The sequence below is a fragment of the Pipistrellus hanaki genome, assembly GCF_964339955.1.
Source record: "Pipistrellus hanaki genome assembly, chromosome: 12".
Classification (NCBI taxonomy): domain Eukaryota; kingdom Metazoa; phylum Chordata; class Mammalia; order Chiroptera; family Vespertilionidae; genus Pipistrellus; species Pipistrellus hanaki.
The window spans coordinates 37,154,604-37,167,465 of NC_140514.1; the positions used below are offsets into that span (position 1 = coordinate 37,154,604).

At 38.9% G+C, this 12,862-nt stretch overlaps 1 protein-coding gene across 7 annotated transcripts in view; it reads right to left on the reverse strand.

Annotated features, from left to right (window-relative positions):
- Positions 1-12,862, reverse strand: part of AAK1 (AP2 associated kinase 1) — a 135,914-nt gene that overhangs the window by 59,457 nt on the left and 63,595 nt on the right. For all 7 annotated transcript variants that reach the window (XM_084901186.1, XM_084901185.1, XM_084901184.1 and 4 more), the window contains exons 3-5: positions 12,010-12,128; positions 5,034-5,142; positions 3,128-3,270 (exon numbers count right to left, since the gene is read on the reverse strand). In XM_084901186.1, coding sequence (XP_084757312.1) covers positions 3,128-3,270; positions 5,034-5,142; positions 12,010-12,128 — 371 coding nt within the window. The remainder of the gene's footprint in view (positions 1-3,127; positions 3,271-5,033; positions 5,143-12,009; positions 12,129-12,862) is intronic.

Here is a 12,862-nt window from a genome sequence, read left to right on the forward strand (position 1 = left end):
AAGTGGGATCCATTTCTAACATACCTGAGGTCACAAGACTGCAAGCGCAGGATTGGACTCGGGCTGCCTGACTGCTGGGACTACACCATCACCCACTGCACTAATGTGTATTGCAATTACGGAATGTGGGCAGTTAGGACTGAGAAAGAAGGGTGCAGAAGGAGAGAAGAACAGAGAAGCAGACAGAGGGCAACTGAAGAAGGCCACTAGGGAACCACTCAGCATTTTAACCATCAGCAGCAGGTGAAAAGACGTTTTAGGAAAGCTGGCATGGTGATAGAAGAGGGAGAAAAAGAAAGGAGACAGTGAGGTGCAATTGTCCAGGTGTGAGGTGAATAGAGCCAGGTCTAGACTACGGCCAGGAGGGATTAAATGAGATAAGAAAGGAAGAGAACCAACTGGATATTGACATTCATCTTCTGAAAGCTTGGGAGACTTTTAAAATATATATATTTTATTGATTTTTTACAGAGAGGAAGGGAGAGAGATAGAGAGTTAGAAACATCAATGAGAGAGAACGTTGATCAGCTGCCTCCTGCACTCCCCCCAATGGGGATGTGCCCGCAACCAAGGTACATGCCCTTGACCGGAATTGAACCTGGGACCCTTCAGTCTGCAGGCCGACGCTCTATCCACTGAGCCAAACCGGTTTTGGCAAAGCTTGGGAGACTTTTTATAGTGACTATGTTTTTGGCAATATCCCTTTTAGGATGTAAGCCTAGCATTGAAGATCTTTCCTCAAATATGGTTACCATTGCTTACAATCCTCAAGTCATTCAGCTATCTGAGAGTTTAATACACTGACCTTACTTCCCAACCCATTGGCTTAAAAGTGTTACTAAAGTCATCACTCCCAAACTCTGATTATAGCTTCAGCCAAAATGCCTGGAAAGCCACCTCCTACTGACCTCTACATCTTGACATTATTTCAAACAGATATGGCACTCAGGCATTTCAGTCACAGGATTTATTACCACTGGAAATTCTGGAGGATTAGATGAATGCAGATTTTCAAACCTGTGATTCTAAAAATAGGACAAGAATCTTCAGCCTATTATACTTCATGAGATCCAAATCTCTTTTCTGACAAGACATGCATGACTTTTTAATCTAGATGCATTTAAGTCTTAATCCTGTTCCCCCTTTCTTAAGCCCCGAGAAAAAACACCATAGTACAGTAAAGCAAAGCCAAATAGACAAAATCCAAAATGAAAGTAAAAAACACCTCAGCCTCTGTTTTGATTTGGTCACTGAATTAACTGCAGGTCACAACCTTTCTGGACAGAGGTCACCTGACTGGTCAAAGGAGAGGGCTGGCTTTAGGGGACCTTCCCAGGCTTATGATTCCATGATTTGTAATAATAACCTCTATCTTTCCCCAGAGAAATAAATATTTTTAAATGAGGGAAATAATTGAAATGTTAAAATAACATATTTGAGGAAGGATCTTCAATAAAAAACAGAACTGTTTCAGTTATTTTTAGAACATAAGCTGCTTAAGGACCAGAACCGATTTCAGTGTATTTCCTATGTGTAATGTGACAGAAAGACCAGGCGGAACAAGTGGTTTTCTCAGTTCTGCATGTGAACAAACAGAGCCCTACACAGGGTGGTACTGACTCAACCAGGAGGTCCACAGATGTCCTGGCCTGTGCTCTTTCTGTGTCCCTTTGACTTTTATTCACAGTGGTGTCTCTTCACCAAATGGAAATCCTGCTCGCAGAGAAGCAACCAGAAGACCAGCGACCAGCACTTCCCTGGGCAGCAGGAGAATAATGAACTTCTTGGCTCTGCTACCACTAGGTCTACAGTGGCTGGTTCCGCTGTGACAGAGCTCAGAGTAGCGCAGGCTATATGATAAATGACACAGCCAGGGCAAACAAGACATAGCCAAGGCAAACAAGAGGTATATGGGGACTTCACTCACGGCATAGGAAGCTGGCAGTGTGGCAGGCAAATGCGACTGCCCACCACGCACATACTAGTAGGAATCAACAAAATCTAACAAGCTAATGAAAGCATTTAGATGGCACCAAGTGTAAGATTTGGGGAGCTGTAGAAAGCTTCAATCAAAATAGATTAGTGGTTACACAGGGTTAGAGGCTCAGGAAATGAAGAGTGATTGCTAATGGATACAGGATTTCTTTCTGGGGTGATGAAATGTTCTGAAATCAGATAGTGAGGACGATTGCATGGCCTTGTAAATGAACTAAATTGTACCCTTTCTTTTTTGAATTGTACACTTTAAAAGAGTTTTATGGTATGTGAATTATGTCTCAATTTTTAAAAAAGAGCCCAAACATAAATGCTAGTATACTGCTGAACATACAAAAGAGTATACTTTCGAATATAAACAACATGAGGTGCTTATTAAGATATGAATTCCTGGGCCTCCCTGACACTGCTACCAAAATTACAGTCCAATAGATTCAGTGTGGAACCCAGCAGCCTGCATTTAACAAGCGCACTAGGGAATACTGATGTAAGTTATTAGCCATGAAGCACATTTCTCAAAACATGGCTATAATAAAAAAGAAGCTGCAATTTAGAATCAGAAGAATTGTACTCAAATTCTGATGCTGTTCCTAGTTATATGACCTTAGGCAAGTCATATAACCTCTGTGCTGCTCCCTACATGAAGTGTCGAGCAGAGTATGGCACTCAGCTGGTGCTCCATAAATGCTAGCCAATTCTATTCAACAAACATTGCGAAGCGTCTACAGCGTGAAAGGCCTGGTGCAAGCAGATGGTAATTAGTAGGACAAATTTTTAAAGTAATACATTAATAGATTTTGCAAAATAGGAAATAGACTTCAAAGACCAAGCATCATTGTTTATAAACTATTTAAATTAGATATAACTTTTCATGACCCTGGAAAAGTGCATTTGGCAGTGTTATCAGGAAAAATAAAAACAATGTGTGCTGAAGATTTGATGGCTATGAAGAATTTCTGAAAACTACTTAATAAAACTGATATCTGTACTGTACTGTTGTAACTTTTCTTTCCCCAAGAAGAACGAAAGCTCAGAATTTGGAACCATGCCTCACACTTCTCTCATATCCCCATCCCCGGGACAGATAAAAAATACTCTGTAAGAACAAACAATTAAATAGGTGGTCTGTTACCTTCAGGTCACGGTGAATAATAGGAGTTTTGCACTGATGGAGGCGGGCAACAGCCTCACAGGTGTCACAAAATATCTGGAGCACTTCGTTCTCTGTAAAACCTGTTTGCAGGCGTTGGTTCATCAGGTTGACCACCTGGCCTCCTGCGAGGAGTGTAGAGGAAAAGAGAGGTTATAAACATTCAGACTCATCACCTACCCAAGAGAGTAAATGACTCTCCACAAAGCAGCAACCTGGACCAAGGTGACAGACATGACTACTTGGCTCAACAGACTTAGTTGTGCCAGGACTAAAACCCAGATGTCTTGATGTACAATCTGGAATTTGTGTGTTTTTTAACAATCAAGTGCTTTCTCCAATGTGTCAAAAACAGTTTCCTGCCCTGGCTGGTTTCTCAGTGGTTAGGGCATTAAGCCATGGACGAAAGGATCACAGGTTTGATTCCTGGCCAAGGGCACATACCTCGGCTGCAGATGGATCCCGGGCCCTGGTCAAGATGCAAGCAGGAGGCAACCAATCAATGTTTCTCTCTCTCTCCCCCTCTCTCCCACTTTCTCTTGAAAATCAGTGGGAAAAAATAGCCTTTGATGAGAATTAAAAATAAAAAAACAGTTTGCTTATTCCATTATGCACCCCAGACATGAGCTGCCCTCATTATGGCTTCAAGATTAGTAATAGAGCTGACAATATGGTCCTGCTCTAGTTGCCTGGTTATACTGTCCCTGCTGTGTATGAAACAAGACCACAGGTTCAATATGCCATATCTTTTAGTAAGAATCCAATTGCATAATAAACCTCAGGAGAAGCAAAGAAGACAGCTTTTATAGCCTGTATTTCAGGAACAGCCTGGTCTTCCTGGCTTCACTACTTGCCGCCTAATCTGTAGAAATGCTACGCCAACATTTACTCTCCAGAACCAAAAGCCTAATGGCTTCATTTACAAAATTAACCAGACCCCTGAATGCTCCTACTGCCTCATCTCTGAACATTTTACTGTCCAAAAAGGATTGGGCAGGAGGAAATAAACTGTCAAGTAAAAATTTGGGAGTATTTTAAAAAATCAGGTTAGTAGTAAAAGCTGAAATTATCAGTTAGCATCACATTTTTTGGATAAGCAGCATACTTAGTTTATGGACAGTATCTTAAAGCAAGGAAAATGTTAGTGGAAGTAAGGGTGACTACATAACAGTGAGACAGTGACCCAAGCTTGTAAGTGGCAGCTGCTTAAACAAAAAGAGTCACACCTCCAAATAATGGTTGCATGAAATGCCATCAACTCTGAATAAAATCATGCTATAGTCTGGATTTCCCAAGATAAATACTGCTTGAAACTCCATGCTTTCAACTACTAAACTCCACTGTCAAGAGCAGCATAGTTTGAATGTAGCCTTCCTGGTAATTATAGCTCTTGAGCAAGCGGAGGAAGGTCATTTCCATTACAGGAAAAGGATTCTTTCATCCCATAACAAGGACGGTGGTGTGGGTGGAGAACAGAACACACGAGAGAGGGAGTATGGAAGCTGAATTGTTTCTGTAGTCCATCTGGAGTTGGGCCTTTATTATGTGCCTTCATTATTTGTTTTAAAGCACCACAAAGAACACATTCATTCTCATTCTGATACATCCTCATTCATATCCAAGCGCCAACCCTTCCTAAACCTAAAAAAATGGAATTGTGCATTATTTACCACTTTGAACTGTTTCTGCCACTGATCCCTGCCATTATCAGAATTACCAAGAGGTAACAGCAGACTCTGTATTTTTTTAGCCTCTTAGTTTTCCCATCTTTAAAACCAGAACAACATACATACATTAGGGTTCAGTGTAATAACTGAAATAACCACCATGCCCTTGACAATTCAAGTGCTAGTGAAATGAGAGCTTAAGATATGACTCATATACTCACCCCTACAGAAGTCCATCAGAATGAGCACTTCCCATACATCACCACTACTCACATTGTTGATACTAGAATCAATGTAACCCACAATGTTCTTGTGTCCCGACAAGTCCCTCTGTGAAAAAGAGTTAAAATATTATTAGTTACAGACACCAATAGAAATACAATGAGCCAATCAGTTCCGTTACCACAGATAATTTAAATACAGAGAATAAGGAGCAGGGTCAAGAGCAGATTCCCAGTGGTCTCTGAGATTCATGGCCAGATCTTCAATAGCAATCCAAAAACCCTACTAAACCATACACTATCCTGAACCACATGGACACAGGGTGACTACTTGCTTACTGCATTAGTGATCCGTGAAAATTGGAAGCAACACTGCGGGACCACTGCAGAAGGGCTATGAGGAGAGAAACAGTATGAACTATTTAAACATGTGAGTTTTTAATTCAGAAAAGTGAAACTGATGTTTTTTCCTGGGTTGTAGGGAAACAAGTAAATTCAACCTGATTTAAACTGTTCATACTATTATTGTCCCTTTAGAACTATATAAAAAAAAAATAACTGCTTTACAGAAACTACAATGGAATCCAGACCTAAGCATTTTGCTTGTAATTAAGCCTTTCAAGCCAACCAGCTGGTATATAAATAAGATGGGTCATGTTTCCAGCTCTCTGGTTGGAAATGCATATTATTCCTCAGGCTGCTTGTGGAATTAATTTCGTGTCAGGACCCAGTGAGGCACCATAAGTTGTTTCTCACTCTGATGTAGTTATTACAACATCTAAGGGGCAAATCTGTGTATTGAGGATGTTCAAAATCTAAGGTCATTAGTAAGCAAAAAAATGAGCTAGCTGGAAAATATTTTTGCAAAAATCTGTTATTAATTCATTTTAATAAATTATTTTGCTTTAATAAAAAGTGGGAGAAAAATATGTGGTTCTGTAAGAGTGACCATACAATTTTGGCAGTTTGGACCAGAGAACAGTAACTATCACCACATAAACTAGAGATTCATTACACTGTTTAAAGTGATAAAGTCTCTTGCAATCTCAAATCACATACCCAAATAAAAGGAAGCCTCATAATATCAAATGAACACAACTAAACCCTGAGCATCAAAGTTAAAACTCATTAGAACTTTCCTCTGAATGAGAGATTAAAAATGTAGTTGCCTCAGAAGGTTAGACCAAAAGCAGAAATGTCACCACTGCAATTGGCAATGGGTAAGTCATTGGAGATCTATGCAAAAACAGTTTCAGAGAGGGCATGGAATGGAGGTGAGAATTAAATTGGATTTGCAAAGAATGGGAATCAAATATATATACAGGAATTGTAGATAGGAGAATTATCTACAACTACAGATTACTCTTTCAAAACATTTTGTGCTGAAGAGAGAAGCAGCACTGAGGAAAAGAATTTTTAGGATGGGAGACAGATGAGCAATGGAGAATGGAAGGAGCCAGGAGAAGAAAGCTGTAAGGCTGCGATAACTGATGGAACAAAGTCCCATAGGTAGGTAGAAGAGGTGAGGATTCAAAGCAAGATGTGTCTAAGGAACTGTCTTAGACACATCTTTCTTGGCAAACAGGAAGGAAATAAAAATGGATATGAATATTGGTTGGGAATAAGGGTAGGGGAAAAATGTGAGTGAGCTCAGATCTACTGTTTTGGTAGAAAGCAAAAATCATCTTCAAGTATATGGGAATGAGAAAGAAGCTTGATGAGCAAAAAGTCTTAGAACAACTGTGTTGGGTAACAGACAAGAGAAATAATGAGGCAGAAAAGCAGCCTCTAGAGTTCAAGTTTCTCCAAACAGAGAGTGATTTCAGGACTCATGTTTCGCAGGATTATTATTGCCTATGCTTTTCAGTATTATCAACTCTTACGGAGTTGTTTCTTTTACACAGTCCTGGAAATAGAAAGAACTGAAGAGAAGTTCTTAGAAAACAAGGAGGAATGAAAGACTAATATTTTTACACTAAACTGTTTGAAAAAGAACCAGCAATGTTGCCTGTGACTTTGTATTGCCCAAAGAGGAATAAAAAGAATCTACAAGAAAAATAAAAAGCATTTGGTAGAGTCAAGAGGAGGTTAAGAGCTATTAGAGGACCCAAAATAATTAACATCTGCAGATGGCATCCTAGAACAGTTTGCCAAGATGTTTGCTGATGAGTTCAAATCCATCTTTATCTTCAACTGATAAAATTCCTGTTCATTTTATCTTCTGCAGAGATTCTGAGATATATCTACCAGAAAAGACCACCTCTTTGGAAGGAGACCTTGACTTTTAATGACTTGATGATGCAGCAATATCTCAGATCTTAGAGTAAAACATCACTGCTTTATAACTGATGGAGAAGATGAGTTTGAATAGTTTTGAAATGTAGAAAAGGTCAAGAGAAATCTTACTGCAAACTGAGACTGACTTACATTTGCAGTACTCTGGCATTAGCTCCCAGCAGCTGCAGGCCAGAAGATACCCGTTTTCCCAGGCTGTAGTTAAAAGACCAGCCCCAGGCTTACAGAACAGACTGGATACAGAAGTATGGGATGGAATCCACATTGGGAGAAGGAAGGAGGGAGGGAAGTAGGAGGATGGGACAGAGGCAATCTCAATAGCTATCTATTCGGGAAGAGGCAGGACATGGGAGGATGCTCTGATGCCCTTGGCTACAACTAGCATTTGGAGTACTGGGGTAAATATCTACACGGCGAGTGTAAGTCAAAACCTGGGTTTTAGGGTAGGGGGATGTTCACTTAACTATAGATCAGATCAGTTTATATTACATGATTTTAACAGTCTAAAGAGATTGTGTTGTCATTTCAAACTTTACTTTTAAATTAACACTAGGCAAAATGAATAAAGTACCGACAAACATGTTATTAGAAGACCTACTTTATTAAATAGATATCTACAGTGGTTTAGAGTTAGTAATTAACTTCCATATTTAACTGCTTGAAGTGCTTAAAATCTTTTTTCATAAACACACACAAAAACTACCGTTTGAAAATCAGCCCTTCAACCCAGATCCTATAGATGACAAATTTCAAGTTTATCTGGGATCCTAATTAATGATGCTTGTAGCACAGAACAATATTCTATCTTTAACTTCACAATTCCTGTAGCAGAATTCCTACTTAAAAATCTTAAGGCCTTATATAGAAAAAAGAGGACTCAATTCCTAAATACATACCTAAAAACCTTTATATTCATGTGCAAGAAGACAGCATTTTAAATAGCAATTCAATAATATCACTCACCTCAAAACAGTAAGTGTAAGTATTACATATAACTAATTTCCTTACATATCATTTCTCAAGCCACCCTTCCTTGCAATGTCAGCATCAAACCTACAGATTCTTACAGTACTTATATTTGCGTAAAGTAAGTTTCTAAAAGGTATATTAACTCCTTTTGACCCCCCATTCAAATATTCAATGTTTTCTGAATTAATTCAACATTATTGCAACCTATTTCTAGAACCACACTAGGGTTGCACAGACCCTTTTAACCAAATTTCAGCTTCTTAATTTAAAAGATGAAGAAAAGCAGTGCTAAAGCTTGAAATTAATTTCTCTCTCCCAAAGTTGCTTTGTAAAGGAGTCTTTTGCCTTACTTTTCCTTCTCTATAACTATAAATTTCCTTTATAACTCTCCTCTTCAAGGAGTTATTCACAGGCATACAAAAACTGTCAAGTGCAGTGTAGTAGTGAAAGGAAAAACTCTGGAATCTGGACTGGTCCTGGAGTTATAGAAGGCCAAGGTATCTGGGGGGCTTGTGGGTTTACCTACATAAGAAGTCCTAGATATTCTCTTATCTACATTCAAATGTACTCTCCTTTTCCCAAGTCTTACCATTAATTAATCCTGTACTTACTGAATAGATCTTTAAAGTCATTTAGAGTCTGATTCTAAGTAATGTGGTCAAACACTCATATAAATATGAATCAGCTGAGGGTTCTGTTTAAAAACAGATTCTAGCCCTGGCTTACAAACATAAAAAGGGAATCTTTAAGATTGGAATAATAGCAGAAACCGGTTTGGCTCAATAGATAGAGCGTCGGCTTGGGGACTGAAAGGACCCGGGTTCGGTTCCGGTCAAGGGCATGTACCTTGGTTGTGGGCATATCCCCAGTAGGGGGTGTGCAAGAGGCAGCTAATCGATGACTCTCTCTCATCGATGCTTCTAGCTCTCTATCTCTCTCCCTTCCTCTCTGTACAAAATCAATAAAATATATTTTAAAAAAAAAAGATTGAAATAATAATTGCTTAGTTAAAAATACATGAAATATCTAAATAAGTTGAAAATTATGCCCACACAATACCTGCACACATATCTTTATAGCTACTTTATTCATAACTGCTAAAATGTGGAAGCAACCAAAATATCCTTCAGTAGGTGAAAAGGTAAACTGTGATACATCCATTCAAAGAAATATTACTCAGCCCTAAAAATAAATGAGCTATCAAGCCATAAAAAAAGACACAAAAAACCTTAAATGCATATTACTGAGAGAAACCAATCAGAAAAGGCTATATACTGAGTCATTCTGAATAACTTCAACTATATGAAGTTCTAAAAAAGGCAAACTATGGCAAGAGTTTAAAAAAAAAAAAATCAGTGGTTGCCAGGGACTGGGGAGGGGAGATCAAGAATTAGCAATGTCAGCATGTTAATTAGAAATATAGCAAATCAATTAACTAAAAGTTGTTGCCTTGGGACTCTAAAATGGCATAGGAGGAGCCCTTGGGGAATGGTTTGACGTTTTTTGTAACAAATTTATTTAGTTCATCTACTTGAGTATTTAAGTTTTTAAAAAGTATAAACAAAAATCAAAACAAAACTCCCACAGCTAATACCTGGCTGGACTAGAACTTGAACCCACATAATTTAATTCCTAATCAGGTTCATTAATTTGTTAGCACCTATGGGGCCTGTCTCTTCTTAGTTCCTCTACTCCAGTGCCTGCTTAACACAAAGTAAGCCCTCGAACATGATTATAAATGAGTGGGGAAAAGTTCAAGAGAGGATTGCTTTGCTAACATCAGAAAACGAATTAGAAGAGCATTCCAGGCAGAGAAAATAGCAGAAGCAAAGACAGGGAATGAAGTGTGAGAGCTGAGCAAGACAGGGGCAAGGTGAGAATAGTAAGCATCCAGAAAACCCATGAGATAGATAAAGGAAAATACCAGTATAGTGAGCACAGTCATTTTGAGTTGTGTGGCAAGGTAGTGGGAAAACACTGGTGCCTTGTGGACAGAAGCTCATGGCCCTGACTATATTTACTAGTATATGAGACTTAGGGGCTTTTGTTTATTTGTTTTGCAATAATGTCAGCAACACATTTCTATCAATAGTTACTTCCCAAATAGTTTAAGTTTTCTGAAATTCAAAGTAGTATGAGGCTCTCTAAAATTCTGAATTCCTTCAGTAACTCAACTACAGTATAACTAGTTACTCTAAGGAGCCCCAGAAAGGGCAATCCCACAGAGGTGGGCAGGGGCAAGCAAAGCCTGGTGGAATCCCTACAATGCCATCCTCATCCACTTTTTAGATCTCTTTACAAAAGCATTAAAATCCAGAGCACAAATGAATCATCTCTTGATGAACATGCTATTACCATTACTCATACATTAATTTCATCTAAAGTTTATTAAGTATTTACTCTATGTCAAGCAATGCGCTGGAATATAAAGTTTCTGATATTAAATAACTTACTTTTTGATAGCAGTACTATTTATAAAATAACAAGATAAACAATATAATTGGCATTAACAAAAGTACCGTGGAGAGGGAGTAGGAGAGGACAGGGGTAAGGGGGAGAGATCAGCCAAAGAACTTGTATGCATGCATATAAGCCTAACCAATGGACACAGAAAACAGAGGGGTGAGGGCATGAGTTGGGGAGGGTGGGGGGTTAATGGGGGGATGAGGACACATATGTAATACCTTAATCAATGAAGAAATTTTTAAAAAATTTAAAAAGTACTGTGGAAACATGATGGATTAAAAGACTATTTACATTTTTTACATATAATGTTAAACAGAGGTGAAAGAGGCAACTCCAACAAACTCCATCACTCTGCCTTGATCATAATCAATTCATTGCCAATCTTATTCTCTTCCAAATCCACTCATTAACCTCAAGACATCACATTATTTTATCTATAAATATTTTTGTCATATACCTCTAGTAGACAGGAAATATTTTTAAAAACATATTAATCTGTATCTTGAAAACTAAGTTTTTAAGGTATAATTAACATATAATAAAATGCACAGATCTTAAGATGCTCAACAATTATACAGGCTTGTGTAACCACTACCCAAAACAAGGTATAAAACATTTCTATGGCCCAGAAAGTTCCCATCTGCCCTTTTCTAATCAATTTCTTACACCCTGGTAACTGCTTTCTGACTTTTATTACCAAGGATCACTTTTGCCTGTTCTTAGACTTTTATAAATGAAATCATAGAGTAAGAGGTTTCTAGGCCAAAGAAGAGAAAAGCATTCCAGGTGGAAAGAACTACATGTACAAAATAAAAATGTGTGGAAAGATACGTCACAGAATGCTGAAAAGCTCAAGGGAGTTGAAAACTGGATTGGTAACTGACAGAAGATAAGATTAGAAGAAGAGCTTGTTGAAAAGCTAGGGTTTCCAGATTAAACTCTACACTTAATTCTGGGAACCATGTTGTGAAATAAACTTTCCCAATGCCCAAAACTATTTCTCTGACCTAAAAAGTATAGCTGTTCTTTCAATAGGTCCTTTTCTCTTCAAACCTGCAACCGAAGGTGACCAAGGCAGGAGCGGCATCCTACACCGCAATGCTGTTCATTCCCATCATGTGCAGAGGCCTCTCCCCCTCGGCAGGGAAGGGAACAATCTCCTCCCCCCGCCTTTCTCATGAGAGGGCACAGTCCCTCCCCGTCCCCGTTTTAAACAAGCAGGCTCAAGTCTGAGGGGCAGCCTTACCATTATCTGGATTTCTCTCTTGCACACTTGGAGATCATACTCATTGTTGACAAACATGCGTTTCAAGGCACATTTCATTCCATTGCTTGTCCTTACTAGAAACACGATAGCAAATCCACCTGTGAGAGAAACAAACATACAAGTTCTTCTGAGTCATGTTGGAAAAGTCAATGACTTTTGGTGGCTGCTGTCACTGTTGGTGGTGCTGATGCCGCTGTCAACTACGCTTGGCACGGGCCTGGCTTTGAAGGCAATCTTAGATTCTCGGGACTCAGAGGCAATCGGGTGGGTTGCAGAAATGAGAGAAATTGTTCCTAAACACCAATCTCAGGAGAAAGGAACAACAGTAATTACCTTCAAAAGAACCTACAAATAAACAGATAAACAGATGAAAGGGAAAAAAACTACATTCCAACTACTGTCCAAGGCACTTTGAGCTCTTAATTCTAACTATAATCCTGTGAAGCTCCGTGTTATTTTTCCCTTTAATGCAATAATTACTAGCTGAAGCATTCTTAAATACTTTAAATTTGTTACACTTTAGAGTTCCACAAATCCTTAGAACTCTTCACCTTGTCATCACTCCCCGTACACTGTATGAAGTGCTTTGTGTAATTGTTAAAAGGGGTTATAGATAGATAAGGTGCTGCACAGCTGTCAACGTTGAAGGCTTTGGGATAAGTGGAACCTATACTGGACACTCAGTCCATCTGCCTGCTCGTGTACCTTCATAATTTAGCTTGAACTATCCTGTGCATTGAGCCTATGTAACAACAACAAATCACTGCACAGAGGTAATCACTAGTTAGATGAAGGAGAATGCAGAGGGAAGTCATCAGTATGGGAACTTGAG